Below are 24,076 nucleotides of genomic sequence, written 5' to 3'. Positions count from 1 at the left end.
ACGCAGGTGCTACAAGCTGGAGTCTGGAAGCGTCTGATGACCTTCGCAGCCCGCTTCCTGCAGGGCGTGACCCACAGGAGTCTCGATACGTTTTCTATCGCTCTGTGGTGGCTACACAACAGCTGGTCTAACCTCAGGCTCCTTTTTGGACAGGTAGCAGAAGGTTGAGGGCATTGTTATCAGGTTTTAGTCTGCATGAACGAAAGAAGTATGTCTGGCCCTTACTTCTTTCTTCATCATCCCCTCTACGGGGAAGCAGCATCCTGGTCTCTGCATAGCTGACCTCGAACCTCTGCAGGTAAACCATGCTTCCTTGTGTTCCGAGTATTGAGTCAATACTGTCGCGTCCCCCATACCCTGACGAGGTGGTATTGGGAACGTCCTAACCCAGAGTTCCTTCTGGAACTCCAGGTCAACTGCCTAGGACGGGTCACACTTCTTCCTTCACACACAAGCTTACGTAGGCCACATGGTTCCTTGCGGTGCAAGGAACTTGTGAGGTGCAGGGACTCCTTTTCTCGAGTGCGACTCACTCGGATTCTGAGTCCCCGGGTAAAGCCAAAGCCAGTATGGCTGGGGACTTTCCACCCTTCCTAAGGGATAAGTCACCCTTTGTAAATAGCGTGGTTTGTATTTCGGTTACGGAACAAATGACAAATTCGAAGATAATTTGTATTTTTCCTAACCATACAAACCTTAGCTATTTACACATATTTGCCCGCCAGCCCTGTCCCCCAAGACAAGTCCTACCTCTAAGTGAAAGTGAGTATTCACCTGTGTGTGAGGGGGAGGAGGGGTAGCTAGCTACCACTCCCCTACCCCCCCGCTAACTAGCGCGGGGGTAATACACCCTCGTTAAATTCTAATGGCTCGCCATTTCAGCTACGCTAAAAGTAATAACCCTTTGTAAATAGCTAAGGTTTGTATGGTTAGGAAAAATACAAATTATCTTCGAATTTGTCATACTTGCAGCAAATGTTTTTTTATGTTGAACATGCTGACATGTCTTTTTATAGTTTATATATGAAATATCTTTTTTTAAATATTTAACTTAGCCGGTGAATATTTAATAGCTGCTGCTCAGCGGCTCGACAGAAAACACACACAAAAACTCGCGAGCGATCGCTATGAAGGTTGCGGGTGTGCCCACCAGCGCCAACTATCGGCCAGATACCACACATGCATATAAACAAGCCTTCAATTCTTCTCTGTCGACCTTGACGACAAGACGTATCAATACTCGCTGTATAACCTGGAGTTTTCTCAACATATTTGGTGAAGTACTTCATTTTGGTTTGAGCTTTCGCAGTGCAGGTGTTTTTCCTCAACTTAAACTCTTGACTCTTTATTGGACAGATTTAATTGTTGATGACTTGGATTGTTTTTTGGACTTTCTTTGACTAATTCAAAATGGCTGACCCTTCACAAGCCCCTAGATTTTGTAAGTGTAATGCTAGGGAATGTAATAGGCGTCTTCCAAAGGCCTCTCTCGACCCACATACTGTGTGTTCTAATTGTCGGGGTAAAACCTGTCAATTAGGAGATCGGTGTGAGGAATGCGTGGGCCTTTCGGAATTCGATTGGCTCGAATACGACAAGTATTCTCGTAAGCTAGAGAGAGATAGGGTAAGGAGGAGTTCCTCTAGGTCAGTAGATTTTTCCTCTCCACATGCCCCTGATCCTAATCCTTCCCCTGTAGTGGTTGTGCCTAACCCCCCTTCTGGCACTCAGGAACCATCAATGCAAGACATGTTACGTGCTATTCATGCCTTGGGTGAAAGAGTTGAAGCGTTAGCAACTGATCGTAATCAACTCATGGCTGACGTTAAAGAGCTTAAGTGTCAGAGTGCCACAGCGGAAAATAGTGGGAAAGTGATTAGTGCGCAAAGTGTTGTGAACAGTGTTGCGACCGAGGGTTCGTCTGTTCGTGCCTGTCGTTCACCTAGTCCGAGACCTCTTGCAAGCTCCCAAGCCCAGGGGAGAAGTAATGTCGTACGACTTATGGGTTCGAGAGGCCTTGATCAGCGAACAGACGTTCCCTCTATGGTATCAGGCGTGTCTCACCAAGATCGCCCTTACCATAAGACGAGAGAGCCCATTTTCTCCTCGTCATCCGAAGGCTTTTCGCATAAGAAACCGTGGAGCAAGGTTTCTAGGCCCCTTAAGCGAAAGTCGGTCCCTTCAGGACAGGTCCAGCGTCCTGGCTGTAGTCACTGGGACAGCTCTGACCCGTTGCAGTCATCGGATGACTGCTCGCCGCCTAAGCAACAACGTTACACAGGCTCAGAGAGTCTTGGTGTAGGCAAGGTTGTGCCGTCTCAGACGTTAACCCCGTCGTTTACCGCACCCATTCCCGTTGATCCTAAATGGGTTATACTGCAAGACATGCAGACTCATCTCGCCTCCCTTATGGAAGACTATTCTGCCGATAAGGTTCACGTTGATCCTCGCCGTTTATCTCATCGAGATCCTGGCCTTCAGCCGCCCAAACGAGCCTTTGCTCGTCCTGTTGACGTTGGCGTAGCTAAGTCACGTCAGTCACGCTATGTAGAGCCTCACTCGATGCAGTCACGTGTTGACTTTCAGCCGCATTTGGACGTTTGGCCACTTCCTAATGCTCTTGTTGACGTTCAGGACGTTCGCCAACCAGCGGAGTTGACTTGTTTTGACGCTGAGCGTCAACCACCGCAGTCTAGAGTTGTTTTGATTGCTCAGACTAGGCAGTCAAAACAGTCTCGAGTGGACGCCGAGCGTCCTCCCGCACCTGTTGTTGTTGACAGTTCACAGACTGTTAAGCAGTTACATGACGTTGCGTCCTGGTCCGCTACTAATGCACCAGTGCGTGTGGACGCTGCGTGTCAAGCATTGCCAACCCCTTTGCTTGTTACTCAGCAGTTGTCAGATGAGGATCCTTCTGATGAGGACGTTGCTGACCCTCATCATGATGATCATCCTTCGGATGTAGACGAACCTAGAACAGTTCCTCCGTCAATGGACTTGAAGAAAGTCATGTTAATTTTCAAGGATCTTTTTCCCGATCACTTCGTCGCTGTTGCTCCTCGTTCGCCACCGTCTGAGTTTGCTCTAGGCTTACCTGCTAACATGCCAGCCTTTACAAAGCTTGTGCTCTCTCGCTCTTCCAAGAGAGCTTTACGACTTTTAGGCGACTGGTTGGAAACCAAGAGGAGTTTGGGGAAGACGGCCTTTGCCTTCCCTCCGTCAAAGCTCTCGTCTAGATTGAGCGTCTGGTATGCCACGGGAGAAGTTCTCGGCTTGGGAGTCCCTGCCTCTGCCCAGGGTGACTTCTCTAGCCTCGTAGACTCTCCCCGCCGCCTAGCCATGAGACGCTCGAAGATTAGTTGGTCCTCCTTGGACCTTGACCATCTGCTGAAAGGCATATACAGAGCCTTTGAAGTTTTCAACTTCCTTGACTGGTCTTTGGGAGCCTTAAGTAGGAAAATCTCATCGGCTGATAGAGATGTCTCCTTACTGATTATGTCCTGTATGGATAAAGCCATCCGCGATGGTTCCAATGAGCTCTCCTCCTCTTTTACGTCGGGAGTCTTAAAGAAGCGAGAGTCCCTTTGCTCTTTTCTTTTGGCAGGAGTTACTCCCTGTCAGAGATCTGAACTGCTCTTTGCTCCCTTATCAAAGTTTTTGTTCCCGCAACAATTGGTTAAGGACATAGCTTCTTCACTCGTGCAGAAGGACACCCATGACTTGGTGGCGTCCTCTGCTCGCAAAGGGACTCCTTCTACATCCTTTTCTGCTAGACCTAGGATCGACACTCCGGCGTCCAGATTTATTCCGCCCTTTCGTGGCAGAGCTCCCAGCAGGGGAAGTACTCGTGCCGAGGGAAAGAGAGGAAAGAAGAGAGGAGCCAAGTCCTCACGTGGCAGAGTCTGACTGCCCACAGCCTCAGACAGCAGTAGGAGCCAGATTGAAGAACTTCTGGCAGGCCTGGGAGAAGAGGGGCGCAGACCAACAATCTGTTCGGTTGCTCAGAGAGAGGTACAAAATTCCATTTGTATGCAAACCTCCTCTAGCGACTTCCCCCATCGACCTCTCTCCCAGGTACCGAGAGGAGTCAAAGAGACAAGCCCTAAACCTAGAAGTGTCTCTATTGCTAGAGAAGAGAGCGGTGGTGAAAGTCTCGGACCTTCAATCACCAGGGTTTTACAACCGTCTCTTCCTAGTACCGAAGAAGACAGGAGGTTGGAGACCGGTGCTAGACGTCAGTGCACTCAACGTCTTTGTTACGAAGACAAAGTTCACCATGGAGACCTCGAAATCAGTCTTAGCAGCGGTCAGAAAGGGAGACTGGATGGTCTCTCTCGACCTAAGAGACGCGTACTTCCACATCCCCATACACCCAGATTCCCAACCGTTTCTGAGGTTTGTTTTCAACAATGTGGTATACCAGTTTCGGGCCCTGTGCTTTGGCCTAAGTCCTGCTCCTCTCGTGTTTACGAGGCTTATGAGGAATGTAGCAAAATTCCTCCATTTATCGGGAATCCGAGCCTCCCTGTACTTGGACGACTGGCTTCTCAGAGCCTCGTCCAGTCATCGCTGTCTGCAGGATCTTCATTGGACATTGGATCTGACCAAGGAATTGGGACTTTTGGTCAACCTAGAAAAGTCCCAGCTGATTCCATCCCAAACTATACTGTATTTAGGGATGGAGATTCGCAGTCCAGTTTTTCGGGCTTTTCCGTCTGCCACCCGAATAGAGCAAGCCCTGCTCAAAGTCCAACTGATGTTGAAGAGAGAACGGTGCTCAGTCAGGAATTGGATGAGTCTAGTAGGAACTCTATCATCCCTGGAGCAGTTTGTCTCGCTAGGAAGGCTACACCTTCGACCTCTCCAGTTCCATCTAGCCTTTCACTGGAAAAAGGACAAGACATTAGAGACGGTCTCAATCCCGGTCTCCGAACCAGTAAAGGCATGCCTGAATTGGTGGAACGACAATATCAGTCTGAGAGAAGGACTTTCCCTAGCAGTTCAGAACCCAAACCACGTACTATTCTCAGACGCGTCGGATTTGGGTTGGGGTGCGACCCTGGACGGTCGGGAATGCTCAGGTCTGTGGACCTCAAGTCAGAGGAGCATGCACATCAACGGCAAGGAGCTTTTGGCAGTCCACCTGGCCTTGATGAAATTCGAGAGTCTCCTTCGAAACAAAGTGGTAGAGATCAACTCCGACAATACCACAGCCTTGGCTTACATTTCCAAGCAAGGAGGCACCCACTCCCTCACGCTGTACGAGATCGCAAGGGACCTGCTCATTTGGTCAAGAGATCAAGGCATCTCCCTGTTAACAAGGTTTATCCAGGGCGACTTGAACGTCTTAGCAGACTGCCTCAGTCGGAGGGGTCAGGTAATTCCTACGGAATGGACCCTCCACAAGGACGTGTGCAAGAGTCTTTGGGCGACTTGGGGTCAACCCACCATAGACCTCTTTGCAACCTCGATGACCAAGAGACTTCCAATCTATTGCTCTCCAGTCCCAGACCCAGCAGCAATACACATAGACGCATTTCTACTAGATTGGTCTCATCTGGACCTATATGCATTCCCACCATTCAAGATTGTCAACAAGGTACTGCAGAAGTTCGCCTCTCACGAAGGGACAAGGTTGACTTTGGTTGCTCCCCTCTGGCCCGCGAGAGAATGGTTCACCGAGGTACTTCGATGGCTGGTAGACTTTCCAAGGAGTCTTCCTCTAAGGGTAGATCTGTTACGTCAGCCCCACATAAAGAATGTACACCAAAGCCTCCCCGCTCTTCGTCTGACTGCCTTCAGACTATCGAAAGACTCTCTAGAGCTCGAGGCTTTTCGAAGGAGGCAGCCAGTGCGATTGCAAGAGCGAGGAGAGCTTCTACCATTAGAGTATACCAGTCGAAGTGGGAAGTCTTTCGAGACTGGTGCAAGTCAGCATCTGTGTCCTCGTCCAGTACCTCTGTAGCCCAAATCGCTGATTTTCTCTTACATCTGAGAAAGGTTCGCTCCCTTTCAGCTACCACGATCAAGGGCTACAGGAGCATGTTGGCTTCGGTCTTTCGGCATAGAGGCTTAGATCTTTCCAACAATAAAGATCTACAAGATCTCCTTAAGTCTTTTGAAACCTCTAAGGAACGTCGTTTGGCAACTCCTGGATGGAACTTAGACGTGGTCCTAAGGTTCCTCATGTCAGACAGGTTTGAGCCATTACATTCAGCCTCCCTGAAGGATCTCACTCTCAAGACACTTTTCCTAGTGTGCTTGGCCTCGGCTAAAAGAGTCAGTGATCTTCATGCCTTCAGTAAGAACATCGGCTTTTCTACAGAAAAAGCCACTTGTTCTCTTCAACTTGCTTTCCTGGCCAAAAATGAACTGCCTTCTCGTCCTTGGCCTAAATCTTTTGATATTCCTTGCTTATCAGAGATCGTAGGCAACGAACTGGAAAGAGTATTATGTCCTGTTAGAGCTCTTAAGTTCTATTTAGCTCGTACTAAGTCATTACGAGGTAAATCTGAGGCGTTATGGTGCTCAGTTAAGAAACCATCATTGCCTATGTCAAAGAATGCTTTGTCATATTTTATCAGATTTTTAATACGAGAAGCTCATTCCCACTTGAATGAGAAAGACCGATGTTTGCTTAAGGTTAAGACGCACGAAGTTAGAGCTATAGCAACCTCCGTGGCCTTCAAGCAAAATAGATCTCTGCAAAGTATCATGGACGCGACTTTTTGGAGAAGCAAGTCAGTGTTTGCGTCATTTTACTTAAAAGATGTCCAGACTCTTTACGAGGACTGCTACACACTGGGTCCATTCGTTGCAGCGAGTGCAGTAGTGGGTGAGGGTTCTACCACTACACTTCCCTAATTCCAATATCCTTTTTAATCTGTCTCTTGAAATGTTTTTTAATATTGTTTTTTGGGTTGTACGGAAGGCTAAGAAGCCTTTCGCATCTTGGTTGATTTGGCGGGTGGTCAAAGTCATTTCTTGAGAGCGCCCAGATTAGGGGTTTGATGAGGTCCTGTTGGTATGGGTTGCAACCCTTCATACTTCAGCTCCTGGTAGTCCTTCAGCATCCTAAGAGGATCGCTGGGCTTCGTGAGGAAGACAGACTTACAAGGCAGAGTAATCGTCTAAGTCAACTTCCTTACCAGGTACCTATATATTTGGGTTTTGTTATATTGATAACTGTCAAAAACTCTAAGCATATACGCTGTAAACTTAATTAACTCTGGTCTCTACCCACCGCCTTGGGTGTGAATCAGCTATTATATATTCACCGGCTAAGTTAAATATTTAAAAATGATATTTTAATTATAAAATAAATTTTTGAATATACTTACCCGGTGAATATATAAATTAAAGGCCCTCCCTTCTTTCCCCAATAGAGACGCAGCGGGACGAGAAGAATTGAAGGCTTGTTTACATGCATGTGTGGTATCTGGCCGATAGTTGGCGCTGGTGGGCACACCCGCAACCTTCATAGCGATCGCTCGCGAGTTTTTGTGTGTGTTTTCTGTCGAGCCGCTGAGCAGCAGCTATTATATATTCACCGGGTAAGTATATTCAAAAATTTATTTTATAAATAAAATATCATTTTAATGTTCTCTGGATCCTGATATTGAGAGAGAAACTCTACAGTGGGGTTCATAGAGAATGTCTCAGCGGCCGCAGAACTTTAAAGCAGATAACGGACTGTCCTGACTGCTTTTTCGGAAGATGCTCCTCGTGGGAGTGGTCTATACGGGAAGAGAGCTTTGAGCTGTCTTGACTACTCTGGGACTTGGGACCTTGTCCTCAATGCAAGAGGTGCATGCACTTCATACTTACTGGTACAACAGGTGGGTATCATAAGGTCTTTCCTTTAAGACAGTTTCTCTTCTACGAGAAGGGAATTGGAGAAGAAGAGGCTCCTTACTATTGCTTGAAACTTTTTCCTCATGGCACTGGCTCATGTGCCTACTGCTAACCTGAGGAAGATAAGACTGTCGCTTTTCTCTGCATCGGTAGAATTTCAATCTCTTCATGTCAAAGTTTTGTTGGAGGGGGTTTAGACTCATTACCAGTAGGTGTCGAACACCACTTTAGAACATTTTCAATCCTGTCCAGCGGTGTAAATTAACGCAAAGATGTTTGGTGTTACGTCGAGGCACTGTAGTACTCGACCCTTCACGAGCAAGTGTTGTAACCTTTTCATTATCCCAAGCAGGAGCAAGAAGGAAGTGTTCAGAAACTCCTGGCTTAGTAAGGCTACGTCTGGTTTAGTAGTCGGTGCACTTGGAACTGAGGATTTGGTCTGAAGGTTTCAAATCACCTTTGCCTCTCTGTGGAATGATCTTCCTAATCGGGTGGTTGAATCAGTAGAACTTCAAAAGTTCAAAGTGGGAGCAAATGCTTTTTTGTTGACCAGGCGGACATGAGTCTTTTTATAGTTTATATATGACATATTTGTTTTTGACGTTGTTAGTAGTTTATATATGACATATCTGTTATGACGTTGTTACTTTTTTTAGAATGATTTATTGTTAATTTGTTCTCTTCAGTTATTTATTTCCTTATTTCCTTTCCTCACTGGGCTATTTTTCCCTATTGGAGCCCCTGGGCTTATAGCATCTTGCTTTTCCAATTAGGGTTGTAGCTTGGATAGTAATAATAATAATAATAATAATATTGTACGGATGTTACCCACAAGCCATTAGACCTCTCTCCTTGGGTCCCGAGGTGGCTGCTCAGTAGTGGTGTAACATTCAGGCTCCCTCACGAGACTTAGTATGCATCTTTTCTAATGTGACGAGTTCAGCATAAATCTTTACATCTTTCTTGTTCCCCTCTCAAGGGAATGCAGGAGCTGCAGCCATTACACACTGGTCATCACTCACCGAGAAAATTCCTTCAAACAGACAGAGTCGTTACCGATCGTGTCCAAATTCAAAAGAGTAGTCAGTTCCATGTCCTAATATTGGCCGGGTAAAAATTCATTCATCCACTTACAAGTAGTTCCCTAAAGGACATTGTCCCCCCTACAGGGGTTAAGAGGACTAGTCAATTTATGATATACATGTTTAGAGTTTAATAAGAATTAAAATGTCAGAAAAAAAAAACAAAAAATTAATGTAAATAAAGTTTTTTCCAACACCGAGTACTTACCTCGAACTACTGTACTTTCTTAGGAGTATCTGGGATCTCCTCCCAACCGACCAGAATTTTGTGTAGTTTACCCTACTCCCGTTTTCTATGAGGGGTAACCTCAGGTGGTGTGATACGCGCCCTGAGGCTAACCCCGGGTCAGAGAGCATGCTTGCTCAGGTCTCGATCCCCAGTAAGTTCTCTGGTCGCGTCGCGATAACATCACGACGCTCATTAAAATGTCAGAAAAAGAACAAAAAATTAATGTAAATAAAGTTTTAAAACAAGGGACTCAAATTCCTAATCCAAAGTGAATCTGAAATAAATTTTTAAAATGATTCTTTAATTCTTAATCTACAGCAAATCAGAAATTTAAAAATTGATATAGTATTTGAACACTTGATTAAGAGAGCTGGGCTGTAAAAGATGAAACATTACCTTTCTTATTAATGAGAAATACATTGCCTCTGGAAGTTTTTTTAAACATTATAAATGATGTCTAAGCAAATATCTAGTAGTAATTTCAGTCTTCTGGAAGTGTTTTAAACCTTACGGATGCTATCTGAGCAAATATCTTGCAGTAATTCAAGTCTTCTGGAAGTGTTTTCACCCTTTTACCCCCAACCTATTTGGAACTTTCCAACCATTAACCCCCTGGCGCTTTTTATTTAAGCACATTTTGCAATATATTTTTTTTAAATTGCTCTAACAGCCTTAATTTTTGTCATAGAGAGGTCAGGTTGGTCTCATTCTTTTGGAAAATGCCTGAGGTTTCTCATTTAGTTATTAAAAATATACAAAAAATGTATAAAGCAGTTTTTTGCAAGGACGTACCAATACGTCCATGGGGGTAAAGGGATGAGTTTTGTGAAACGTACCAGTACGTCCTTTGGGGGTTTAAAGGGTTAAACTTTATAGCTAGGAGTATTCCAGCAGTGTGCTGAATTTATAAAGTATTGAAGAAGCTAAAACTATATGCAAAATGTCTCTTTTCTGTATTTTAGATTTAACTGTATTTTACATAACACCTGAAATATTTCCTTTCCCTTCCAGTACGGCGACAGAGAAGCTCGGGAATTATGGTCCAAGCTCCAGCTGAAACTTCCCGAGTACTTCAAGGGCATTGAGGTGAAACCGTCGCTTCTCCACGGCGATCTGTGGAGCGGCAATGCTTCGGAAATTGCCGACTGTCCAGGTAACGTATCTAAGGTCGAACGTCTTTTGATGCTTATTCAGATTTTAAGAGGAACATTGATCAAAGTATTTCAAGATTCTGTTTTTAAATACGGAAGGTCTAACAGATTGCAGGACCCAATATAAAACATATTGATTTTTGTTTTTTTTATAATCATTATATGAAAATGTTAACATCACAATGAAAATAATATATTGCATTAAAATAATGCTAGAGTTGATGGGAGAGGTACAAGAGGAAGGCCAAGGTTTGGGTGGATGGATGGAGTGAAGAAAGCTCTGGGTGATAGGAGGATAGATGTGAGAGAGGCAAGAGAGCGTGCTAGAAATAGGAATGAATGGCGAGAGATTGTGACGCTGTTCCGGTTGGCCCTGCTGCTTTCTACGGTGCCTTAGATGATCACGGAGGTAGCAGCAGTAGGAGATTCAGTGTTATGAAGCTTCATCTGTGGAGGATAACGGGGGAGGGTGGGCTGTGGCACCCTAGCAATACCAGCCGAACTCAGTTGAGTCCCTTGTCAGGCTGGGAGGAACGTAGAGAGTAGAGGTCCCCTTTTCTGTTTCATTTGTTTGATGTCGGCTACCCCCCAAAATTGGGGGAAGTGCCTTGGTATATGTATGTATTAAAATATATTGTAAAATGTTAGAAAATTTTACAGGCATATTTTAAAGGGCAGAAATTCATACAACTGTAAGTATACAGTACATAATAACAAATACTATACAACAAATACAGTACACACTAGGCATGAAAGTATGTTTGGTATACAGTGTATGGAAACTACAGTAAGAGACCAAAGGTTTTGTAGTTCTAGTTATGAATATTGTATAAATTTTTGCATAAGTCGTGAACGTGACCAAACTTAAAATAATCTAACAGGTACACCATGTGTTTTGGTAAATTAGTTAACTAGTGTATTCTTACATTTTATGACCCTTCGGTAATGCATTATTGGTCTATTAATATTTTCTTTGATTATATAAGATGATCTAAGGCTACCCAAAATGTCCTTCGGCTTACCTACTTCCGTTTGGCTTAATAGATTTTCAGCAAATTCATGATATCACTAAACATGGATAGGTTCTCCTTCCAATAATCAAAACTAGAGAATGTTAATTATAATAGTCTTGCCTTCTCCATCATATGGCTCAACACCTCACAGTATTCTCAAAGTTTTATTCCAGCTGTGGCCAGATTGTGGAACGATCTTCCTAATCAGGCAGTTGAATTGCTGTAACCTCAGACGTTCAAACTTGCAGTAAATGTTTTTATGTTGAACAGGCTGAAATAAGTTTCTCTATATAATCTATATATGACAGATCCATTGGCACATTGTTACTGATCTCAAGATATTTTATATTCTTTATTCATGTAGTTGATTTCCTTTCCTCACTGGGATATTTTTCAATGTTGAAACCCTTGGGGTTTTAGCATTTTATATTCTTTATTCATGTAGTTGATTTCCTTTCCTCACTGGGATATTTTTCAATGTTGAAACCCTTGGGGTTTTAGCATCTTGTTTTTCTAACTAGGGTTGTATTATTATTATTATTATTATTATTATTATGATTATTACATACATACATATACCGAGGCACTTCCCCCAATTTTGGGGGGTAGCCGACATCAAACAAATGAAACAAAAAAGGGGACGTCTCCTCTCTATGTTCTTCCCAGCCTGACAAGGGACTCAACCGAGTTCAGCTGGTACTGCTAGGGTGGCACAGCCCACCCTCCCACATTATCCACCACAAATGAAGCTTCATAATGCTGAATCCCCTACTGCTGCTACCTCCGCGGTCATCCAAGGCACCGGAGGAAGCAGCAGGGCTTACCGGAACTGCGTCACAATAGCTCGCCATTCATTCCTATTTCTAGCACGCTCTCTTGCCTCTCTCACATCTATCCTATCACCCAGAGCTTCCTTCACTCCATCCATCCACCCAAACCTTGGCCTTCCTCTTGTACTTCTCCCACCAACTCTTGCATTCATCACCTTCTTTAGCGGACAGCCATTTTTCATTCTCTCAACATGGCCAAACCACCTTAACACATTCATATCCACTCTAGCTGCTAACTCATTTCTTACACCCGTTCTCACCCTCACTACTTCGTTCCTAACCCTATCTACTCGAGATACACCAGCCATACTCCTTAGACACTTCATCTCAAACACATTCAATTTCTGTCTCTCCATCACTTTCATTCCCCACAACTCCGATCCATACATCACAGTTGGTACAATCATTTTCTCATATAGAACTCTCTTTACATTCATGCCCAACCCTCTATTTTTTACTACTCCCTTCATTCACTCTCTGACGTACATCTGCTTCCACTCCACCATTTGCTGCAACAACAGACCCCAAGTACTTAAACTGATCCACCTCCTCAAGTAACTCTCCATTCAACATGACATTCAACCTTGCACCACCTTCCCTTCTCGTACATCTCCTAACCTTGCTCTTACCCACATTAACTCTCAATTTCCTTCTCTCACACACCCTTCCAAATTCTGTCACTAATTGGCCAAGCTTCTCTTCTGTGTCTGCAACCAGTACAGTATCATCCGCAAACAACAACTGATTTACCTTCCATTCATGGTCATTGTCGTCTACCAGTTTTAATCCTCGTCCAAGCACTCGAGCATTCACCTCTCTCACCACTCCATCATCATACAAGTTAAACAACCACGGCAACATCATACATCCCTATCTCAGCCCCACTCACCGAAAACCAATCACTCACTTCATTTCCTATTCTAACACATGCTTTACTACCTTTGTAGAAACTTTTCACTGCTTGCAACAACCTTCCACCAACTCCATATAACCTCATCACATTCCACATTGCTTCCCTATCAACTCTATCATACGCTTTCTCCAGAACCATAAACGCAACATACACCTCCTTACCTTTTGCTAAATATTTCTCGCGTATCTGCCTAACTGTAAAATTCTGATTCATACAACCCCTTCCTCTTCTAAAACCACCCTGTACTTCTAAGATTGCATTCTCTGTTTTATCCTTAATCCTATTAATCAGTACTCTACCATACACTTTTCCAACTACACTCAACAAACTAATACCCCTTGAATTACAACACTCATGCACATCTCCCTTACCCTTATATAGTGGCACAATACACACACAAACCCAATCTACTGGTACCATTGATAACACAAAACACATATTAAACAATCTCACCAACCATTCAACTACAGTCGCACCATCTTCCTTCAACATCTCAGCTCTCACACCATCCATACCAGATGCTTTTCCTACTCTCGTTTCATCTAGTGCTCTCCTCACTTATAATTATTATTATTATTATTATTATTATCATTATTATTATTATTATTATTATTATTATTATTATTAGCTAAGCTGCAACCATAGTTGGAAAAGCAGGATGCTACTAGTTCAAGGGGTCCAACAGGGAAAAATAGCCCAGAAAGGAATGGAAATAAATAAAGATTGAACAATCAAAATAAAACTCTTTAAAAACAGTAACAACATTAAACTAGGTCTTTTATATATAAACTATAAAGAGAAAATTATGTCGGCCTCTTCGACATAAAAACATTTGATTTGCTGCAAGTTTGAAATTCTGAAGTCCTACCAATTCAACTACCCTATTAGGAAGATCATTCCACAATATGGTCACAGCTGGAATAAAACTTCTAGAATATTGTGAAGCATTGAGTTTTATGCTGCAGAATGCTAGTAATAATAGAAATAATAATATATTTTCAGCCATGGTTTCAGTTAAATATCTTCCATGGTTACATTAAACGTACAACACAAACAGTCAATATCAAGTTATTAATTATTCAAACTTGACATTCCAGTGATATTCGATCCGGCGTCTTTCTACGGACACCACGAATTCGACCTCGCCATCGCCGGCATGTTCGGAGGCTTCAGCAGAAGGTTCTGGGACGAGTACCACAAGGTCATCCCGAAGGCGCCTGGCTGGAATGAGAGGCACAAGTTATATCAGCTGTTCCACAATCTCAACCATTGGTAAGGGTTCTTATTCTATTGAATAATATGTGCTTACAATCATATAATTACCTGAGATAGGTTATCAAGAGGTTTTTAAAGGTTTAAAGGCCACTCCTGAATGGCAGAGGCAAGGGACAGTGATGTTTTTCAAGATTTAAAGGCCACTCATGAACGGCAGAGGCAAGGGACAGTGACGTCTTTAAAGGTTTAAAGGCCACTCATGAATGGCAGAGGCAAGGGACAGCAGACGTTTTGAAAGGTTTAAAGGCCACTCCTGAATGACAGAGGCAAGGGACGGTGACGTTTTGAAAGGTTTAAAGGCCACTCATGAATGACAGAGGCAAGGGACAGTGACGTTTTTAAAGATTTAAAGGCCACTCATGAATGGCAGAGGCAAGGGACAGTGACGTTTTTAAAGGTTTAAAGGCCACTCATGAATGGCAGAGGCAAGGGACAGTGACGTTTTTAAAGATTTAAAGGCCACTCATGAATGACAGAGGCAAGGGACAGTGACGTTTTTAAAGGTTTAAAGGCCACTCATGAATGGCAGAGGCAAGGGACAGCAGATGTTTTTAAAGATTTAAAGGCCACTCATGAATGGCAGAGGCAAGGGACAGTGACGTTTTTAAAGATTTAAAGGCCACTCATGAATGGCAGAGGCAAGGGACAGTGACATTGCTCTATTGAGCAGTACAATGCCCTAGAGACTGACCATATATACATATTTACTTTAACTCCTGTCTGTATAATTTTTGTATATTAGATAACAGTATACCTTTTATCAGTCACATTTAATACTAGTATCTTATATTTCTTAGTCATTTATTGATTGATAAAAAGTTTGTCAACCCTTGGAGTGTGAACGACATCAAGATTTCAACTCTAAAAATGAAAGAATTTCCCCACATATTTCCCTAACTTATATTTGTCTGAAATATATTAGTTTTGAAAAATAAAGAATGTTCAAGATGCACCATAGGTTTCAAAGGTAAATCACCTCTTAACTCATTGTATACATATTCATAACAAACGTAAAGTCCCAACAAATTGGACTTGGATATTTCACTTCGTGATTTGAACATTCTAAGGAAATTTATCATTAGAGTCGTGATATCTATGATATCATTAGTACAGTCATTAACACGTGCATTTGTATTGTCTTGCTTAAAGTTTAATGTGCTACTGGATCGTACTGTGAGCGAAAACAATCGGCATTGGGGACAAACTACCTTTGGGAGAGGAATCGAAGAGGCCCCTCTTTAGTTGTATGCAGTACCTCATTCTCGAGCACTCGCTCACAATTCTTAGTTTGAAGCCTTTGTCCACTCGCCATCCCCTCCCTTATTTGGATGACAAATATTTGATGGCCAAGTTAAAAAGAGGTCCTCTCAAGTGGACCTTTCGATCCAAGGGGATTTAGGAATCCACACTCTTAAGTGTGAGCGTTCAGAACTGCATTTTGAATGTGTTGTTGGGAAGAGCCTAAGACCTCTTTATTTGTAAATTGCCGAACACTTGCAAGATGATGATGAAACTTGGAGTTTATCCAGCTATCTTGAAGGCAGAGTGTAGAACTATCGAAACTACCACACCTAGATGAGCTATCTCGTTCGTATATACTTGCTTGATTTCAAATGAATAACAGATACATATGCTCAGACTCAGGATCTACTTTACAGGGTTATTATAATGCAAACTCAATTGCTTGTGGCATTGGTCTCAAACTGAAGTGTAGCTTGTTTTGCACAAGGCTCAAACAAGTAGCAAACGCTTTACAATATGAAGCTGATGTGTATTACATCGAGACGTGGAATTATCCCAATTATAAATACGACCAGTGGAATAATATGCGAAAATGTCTATTCCCTCTTTACTGAGTTTAAACAGCTAAAGTAAAGAAGATTGCTTTCAACCCTGATGCCATTTCAGGAACAAACAGGAAGATAGACCATCAATTTTCTCCTGTACATCTGACAAACAACCTTCACATTATAAAACATTTATCTCGAATTGTCAACACTGATGTGATCAAGCAGGTGTACATTGGTGAGATAACTTGTGTGTGTGGTAGTTTTAACCCTTATACCCCCTGGGTATTTGGAAATTTCCAACCCTTAACCCCCAGGGGGTTATTTTTATCCCAGCACATTTTGCAGTATATATTTTTTAAATTGCTCTAATAGCCTTAATTTTTGTCATAGAGAGGTCAGGTTCGTCTCATTCTCTTGGAAAATGCATGAATTTTCTCAAAAAATTATCAAAAAATATGAAAAACTAATTTTTATAGCATTTTTTTGCAAGGACGTACCGGTACGTCCATGGGGGTAAAGGGATGGCTTTTGTGAAACGTACCAGTACGTCCTTTGGGGGTAAAAGGGTTAATAGTGCTACACTATGCCTTCGAGATGGCTTGGATAACCTCCCAAGTTTCATCATCATCTGGTTCCTCTGGAAGTTTTAGGAACCTAGGAGCTTCTACTGCTTAAGAATGTTTGCTGAAGTAAAAAAACGGATCTTTTGTATCGCAGGCATAACCAACACCAGTTAGATATTGCAAAACGATTGGAAAGTTTAGACGTCTATGATGCTAGGATTTGGCAATGGAAAGTTTAGACGTCTATGTTGCTAGGATTTGGCAATGGAAAGTTTAGACGTCTATGTTGCCAGGATTTGGCAATGGAAAGTTTAGACGTCTATATTGCTAGGATTTGGCAATGGAAAGTTTAGACGTCTTTGTTGCTAGGATTTGGCAATGGAAAGTTTAGACGTCTATGTTGCTAGGATTTGGCAATGGAAAGTTTAGACGTCTATGTTGCCAGGATTTGGCAAGAATAAAGCTTCGCAACTGAGGTTTGGAGTCTCTCCTCTGAGATTCCTTTCAAACACATTGCATCATCGCAATGCATATCACTGTATGATCTCCACATCATCGACTTCTGCTTAGGTGACATACAATTTTCAATCTTATGTTCCCTGGATACTTAGGTGAAGTATTATGATAACATTGTCTGTCTATTCTTAATACCTGTAACATGAAGAGTTAATTTGGCAAGCAGATTAACTTCCGTAAATTATGAAAAAGTTGTATGGTATTACTAGGCCTTTGGAACCTAGTCTTACAGCTTGAAAATGTATAATTATGGATGTTATGCATACTTGAAGAGCAGAGTTAAGAAACCTATGTTTTCCTCCCATCTAAAAGTTCCAAGAGAGAGTATTGCAACCAACTTCAATCCTTTTGAACTTGATTCAATAGAATGATAGGGTGTTGGAGGTATAACATTATGCCCCGAAAGTGGGAGACTACTCTTTATAGTCTCTGCGTTGGTCACACTCGGTTGTAAACCAGTTTCTAATAAATGGAGATCATCAGCCATATTGCGATGATGGTTTGGTACCCTTGATAGTGAGGCACTTGTTGACAGTATCCCCCACTTTTAGCTCCATGAGAAATAGATATCTGTTTAGGCTCGAGGTAAGGATGGCAGGTTCATCCTTGCCAAGATTCTTGGACAGGATGTGTCGTACCTTGCTAGCAGTATTTTTAGATTTATTTCAGAAGCTGGTCTTCTGAAAGCTATTTAACTTTCATGAGGACATCTTTACTTTTATTGTTTTAAATTTAATTTCCTTTTAATCTTTATTTATAACAAATATCGGCGTCAATGACCTTAGTTGTTAGGATGCCAGAAAACTCTAATCAGTCAATCAATCAATCAATCAATCAGGAAGGTAAACTACAGGGTAGAACATAATGGAGAAACTGTCTTCACTTTTAACCCTATATAGAAAGGAGCTGTTCATAAAATATTTCGGATTATGAGGAGGAGAATTACTGCTCGGCAAGTGGCTGTGTTGCTGATGCTAACCACCAGGATTCGAGAACTTACAACCGTAAGCAATAGATCATGAGACCAGAGGACTTACAGAATGTCACATCTTGACGGAGGGATTATAGATCTGCCAGGCATCATTAAATATAATCTCTGGATCCTTTCTAGCGTGCGACAGAGAAGGGTTTCTACAGAGGTCACTTCACTTCACTTCACTTCACTTCACTTCCACTCCCAGGTAGGCTTTCAGCCTGTCAGTGGAATCAGTTGTCTTCTCCACTCAATTCTGTTTTCAAAAATTCCCTCTCTTCTCAGCTGTTCAATTGTTGGCATGTTGTTCTTTGTCAAAATCTCTTCAATTCCATCCCTCCAGTGTTTACGTGGTCTACCTCTTGATCGCCTCCCACCAGGCGTCCAGTCCCATCTCTTCCTTGCAATTCTATTTCCATCCATTCTCATTAAATGTCGTACTTCGTTTCAAATCTGGAATCTCCTGGTTGACCTGGAGGAGACCGAGAGTATAGCACAGCTGAGTAAAACCACATACAATGCTAGTGAAGATCTGCTGTCAACAATACCAAAATGACTCTTATCATCTAGATCTTTTGGAAAACTTATCCTTCTCTGATACAGTGATGCTGTCCACATAGCATTTTGAATAAGATTTTTTTAAATTCTGGTCATCCTTTACACCGCATCTTCCCAGTCCTAGTAGACAGATACCGCCTTTCCCTTCGTCTACAATCCCCAGTCCTAGTAGACATATACACTCTTCCCCTTTATCTTCTAAACATAGACAGGAAACACTTGAAGAGAAATGATAAAAAAGTTTAACTTTTCCCCGCAAGAGTTATGGTTGTAACAGTGTTGCCGGCTCCATCATAAGGCTCAACACTATGCAGTATTCTAGAAGTTTTATTCCAGCTGTGACCTGATTAGGGAATGATCTTCCTAGTGAGGTAGTTTAATCGGTAGAACTTATCTAGTTCGAACTTACAGCAAATGTTTTCATGTTGGACAGGCTGACGTAAGTCTCTCTTCATAGTTTATATATGATATATTTATTTTAATGCCCTTACTGATCTTAACCCTTTTACCCCCAGGCTATTTGGAAATTTCCAACCCTTAACCCCCAAGGGGTTATTTTTTTCCCAGCACATTTTGCAGTATATTTTTTTTAAATTGCTCTAACAGCCTCAATTTTTGTCATAGAGAGGTCAAGTTGGTCTCATTCTCTTGGAAAATGCCTGAAATTTCTCAACAAATTATCAAAAATATGAAAAAATAAGTTTTTATAGCATTTTTTTGCAAGGACGTACTGGTACGTCCATGGGGGTAAAGGGATGGGTTTTGTGAAACGTACCAGTACGTCCTTTGGGGGTAAAAGGGTTAAGATATTCTATATTTTTTATTCATTACTTCTCATATGTAGTTTATTTCCGTATTTCCTTTCCACTGAATCTGTGTCTTGCATATTCTATAGCTTCCACAGGGAGGTCTTTTGAGACCAAGCAGCACCTCTGAAACTCCTTTTTCCTGTTTTATGTTAGAAAATCCTAAGTTATTATTATTATTACTTGCCAAGCTACAACCCTAGTTGGAAAAGCAGGATGCTATAAGCCCAGGGGCTCCAACGGAAAATAGTTCAGTGAGGAAAGGGAACAAGGAAAAATAAAATATTTTAAGAAGAACAACAATATTAAAATAAATATCACTTTATAAACTATAAAAACTTTAAACAAAACAAGAGGAAGAGAAATAAGATATAAGATAGAACAGTGTGCCCGAGTGTACCCTCAAGCAAGAGAACTCTAACCCAAGACAGTGGAAGACCATGGTACAGAGGCTATGGCACTACCCAAGATTAGAGTACAGTATAATGGTTTGATTTTGGAGTGTCCTCCTCCTAGAAGCGCTGCTTACCATAGCTAAAGAATCTCTTCTACCCTTACAAAGAGGAAAGTAACCACTGAACAATTACAGTGCAGTAAGAAGAATGGTTTGGTAATCTCAGAGTTGTCAGGTGTATGAGGACAGAGGTGAATATGTAAAGAATTGGCCAGACTATTCGGTGTGTGAGCGTATAGGCAAAGGGAAAATGAACCGTAACCAGAGAGAAGGATCCAATGTAGTACTATTTGGCCAGTCAAAAGACCCCACAACTCTCTAGTGATAGTATCTCAATGGCTGGCTGATGCCCTGGCCAACCTACTACCTACAGTAACTCACTTCATTTCCTTCACGGGTAAAAGAAAACAGTTTTGCTTGGAACTACAGGGTAAAACTTTCTCTAAAATCTTTTTCTCTATAAAATGGAAAATGAATTTATCAAAGGATGAAGTGAATGAATTTGATTATGAAAATGGATTAGATAATCCATGCTGTTCTTAAAATATTTTATTTTAATTCGAACAACTTCTCATATAGTTTGTTTATTTCCTTATTTCCTTTCCTCGCTGTGCTATTTTTCCCTGTTGGAGCCCTTTGGCTTAGAGCATCCTGCTTTTCCATAAAGGGTTGTAGCTTAGCTAGTAATAATAATAATAATAATAATACATACATACATATACCAAGGCCCTTCCCCCAATTTTGGGTGGTAGCCAACATCAACAAAGAAACAAAAACAAAAAGGGGACCTCTACTCTCTACGTTCCTCCAGCCTAACAAGGGACTCAACCGAGTTCAGCTGGTACTGCTAGGGTGTCACACCCCACCCTCCCACATTATCCACCACAGATGAAGCTTCATAATGCTGAGTCCCCTACTGCTGCTACCTCCACGGTCATAATAATAATAATAATAATAATAATAATAATAATAAGAAAAATCTGAAAGTTATAAGAATTTCAGCGAGTAATGCACAGCGCTGCAGACACACGAAGAGCGAGATCACTAATCACTGGTGGCTTCTCTTATAGAAAGACTTGAATGGCAGGGATAATTGTATGTGTATATAATGACTATTTGGTCATACACATCGAGGCTATCACGGGCTTCAACAATGATTAAAATATAATTGTTCCAACACGGTTACTTACCTAGAACTACCTTCTTAGGAGTTACTGGTTAACTCTACCTAACCGACCAGCTTTTTGTATAGTTTACCCTCTTCCCATTTTCTACGGGGTCAACCTCTGGCAGTGTGGTACGTGCCCTGAGGCGACCCGAGGTCGGGCAGCGTGCTAGCTCAGGTCGAATCGCCAGTAAGTTTCTGGTCGCGACGTGATCAACATCTCGCCGCGCTCTCTCTTACCTTGTGCGACCCTTTGTGTTCCCCGATCCTTTGTGCTTACCGCGTGTTGTTAATCAGTGCTGCTAAAGTTGGTTTGAGATCTCTGTATGTATGTAAGATGTAGAAGTTGTACTGACCAAATATTAATTTCAAGACATGTACATCAATGTGTCGAATAAAGGAATCCACTGTCGATGGCATTTGTGGACTATGAAAAAGCCTTTGATGATGTGCACTGGCCAATTTTGTGCAGAGTCCTGTGTTATTACGGAGTTCCTCTTGAATTTGTAAATTTGATCACGTCTGTTCATGAGCATAGTAAGTGCAAAGTTAATGTTAGTGGAGTCCTATCAAATGAATATCCAGTGAACAGTGGAGTGCTCCAAGGGAATGTGTTGTCACCTATGTTGTTTATCTTCCTCATGGAATTTGTAATGCATAAAACAGTTGGAGATGGTGGAGAAGGATTGAACTGGATTGCTAATAGGAAAAAGCTGACCTAGAGTATGCTGATGACGCTGTCCTTATTAGCAGAACACCACAGGATTTGCAATCCTCGCTTACCAGAATGCATGAAATATCTCAGGAGGTTGGTCTTAAGATAAACAGAAGAAAGACAGAGATGATGAGAATGGAATATGCATTGGAAGATGAAATATCATTGAAGGGAGAAAGGATTAATGAGGTAGAATCTTTTAAATATTTAGGAACTATGATCTCTAATACAGGGTCTTTAGAATTGGAGTTTAATGAAAGATTGAAAAAAGCAAATTAGACAATGGCTAGGCTAAATGAAATGTAGAAATCAAATTGACTGAAATTACACATAAAAATCCGAGATTTTGTAGATTTGAGAACAAAGCCTTCAGAAGAATATTGGGAGTTAATTGGCAGGAAAGGATTAGAAATGAAACTAAAAGAGAGATTACTCGAGTGTCATATGATGAATCATGGTGAGGGGCAGATGGAGATGGTTTGGTCATGCTCTTCGCACTCCCCGAGAGAGATTAGTTCACCAAACGTTTAACTGGGGCACCACAAGGCACTAGAAGAGTTGGAAGACCCAGGCCTATGTGGCTGAGGACTATGAAACGTGAAGTAGGAGAGGACGATTGGAGAAGTATTGATTTAAAAGCTCAAGATAGAGATGACTGGCAAAATCTAACCGAGACCCTTTGCGTCAACAGGCGTAGGAGATGATGATGAAGATGTAAGAGTAGCTTCCTTTGCGTCAACGGGCGTAGGAGATGATGATGATGATATAAGAGTCTGTTTAAGAGTCTAGATTGACTTATTGGGCTGTTGAATCTCCTCCCTTTTGATGAATAAATGCCAAGAGTTCTCTTTTTCAGGAATCACTTCGGAACTGGCTATCGTAGCGGCAGCCTGCACCTGATGAGGACCCTGTCCAAGTAGGTTGTAGTGAGAATGCTTTGTCTTATGAAAAAGGATAATATTTATGCAAAATCTGGGAAGATCAACACTCTTCGGGACACGGCGAGGCAACTAACGAGGAAGATTAAATTTTCTAAATATTTACATAGGTAGAAGTTAAAAGACATTAACCTTTCAAGATACTTGGCAATATTGAGGTCTAACCTTAAGTATTTACTAAATATACTACAGTATGTATTGCTTTTCATAATACAGTAGTTATGAAATTGAGTAATAACATTTTTTCAATGTTTAAAAAGATTACAGTACAGTATTTAAAATAATCCATTTATTAAACTTTCTCTGCTGATTTATATGTAACTTTTTAAATACATTGTTCATGCTCTGAAACATAGACATGGTCAGTATTAATCTTGGAAGTTTTTCACGGAATGTGCCGAAGATGAGGGGCTTGAATACACTGTAAAGAGCTTTAAGAAAATATGTCAACAGTTGTATTATAGACGTGAGTTCAATAAAGCGTAAAGAGCTTTTGAAAAATCTATCGACAGTTGTATTGTAGACCCACGTTTACCTTCAACATCTGTTCAAATACTATCGGCAGGAGACTTAACAGCTTCTTGAGTATGAGATTGTGAACGTTCTTCGGACCTAATATTCTAATATACAAAGTCCTGGATCTTCAACGAAAACTCCCAAGTGTGTAAATATACAAACAGTTATGATTGTTATGTATTTTATCTTGTTTCCACAATTTTTTCTTTTTGAGATTACATGCTGTGGTCATTTTGATAACCGGATAGTTTAAAAATATGCAAAAAAAATCATTATACATTCCAGTATTTGCTATTGTTACATTGCTGTTACTGTATCGTTTCTGTTACTGTATCGTCTTCGTAACAAGTGTGATCGCCACATATCATTAGGAAAGGGATCGAATGATAACGTAGCTTATTCAGCTATAGTTTCCAACGTGCGTAAAGGTGTGGAAAGTTCATCTTTGATTGTAAATAGGTAAAAAGTACAGATGTGTGTCACCTATTCTCCTGACAATAAAAAAACGATGTACATGTTTGGCAAATGTTGCTAGCAGATGTTTAAAAAACGTAAATGCAATAGTGTGGCTATTTGTAAAATAGTACAGTAGATATGTATAGTGAATTGCTGTACACAATCATGAAAGTACATTTTTTATTTTAATGACTTCTTCCAAATTAGAATATGACCATAATTTCACCTCATACGCTGCTATTTCACAGGTTTTGATTTCCCAAAATGCAATAATTTAAT

At 41.5% G+C, this 24,076-nt stretch overlaps 1 protein-coding gene across 2 annotated transcripts in view; it reads left to right on the top strand.

The window, feature by feature from the left end:
• LOC137637111 (ketosamine-3-kinase-like) overlaps positions 1-23,597 on the top strand; it is a 92,700-nt gene extending 69,103 nt beyond the window's left edge. For both annotated transcript variants that reach the window (XM_068369401.1, XM_068369402.1), the window contains exons 6-8: positions 10,177-10,318; positions 14,170-14,344; positions 22,744-23,597. In XM_068369401.1, the coding sequence (XP_068225502.1) occupies positions 10,177-10,318; positions 14,170-14,344; positions 22,744-22,807 (381 nt within the window). In that variant the 3' untranslated portion in view covers positions 22,808-23,597. The remainder of the gene's footprint in view (positions 1-10,176; positions 10,319-14,169; positions 14,345-22,743) is intronic.
• Positions 23,598-24,076: the final 479 nt, after the last annotated feature.

Source organism: Palaemon carinicauda, unplaced genomic scaffold (assembly GCF_036898095.1).
Source record: "Palaemon carinicauda isolate YSFRI2023 unplaced genomic scaffold, ASM3689809v2 scaffold539, whole genome shotgun sequence".
NCBI classification, from domain to species: Eukaryota; Metazoa; Arthropoda; class Malacostraca; order Decapoda; family Palaemonidae; genus Palaemon; species Palaemon carinicauda.
This window is presented reverse-complemented; position numbering and strand designations above follow the sequence as displayed.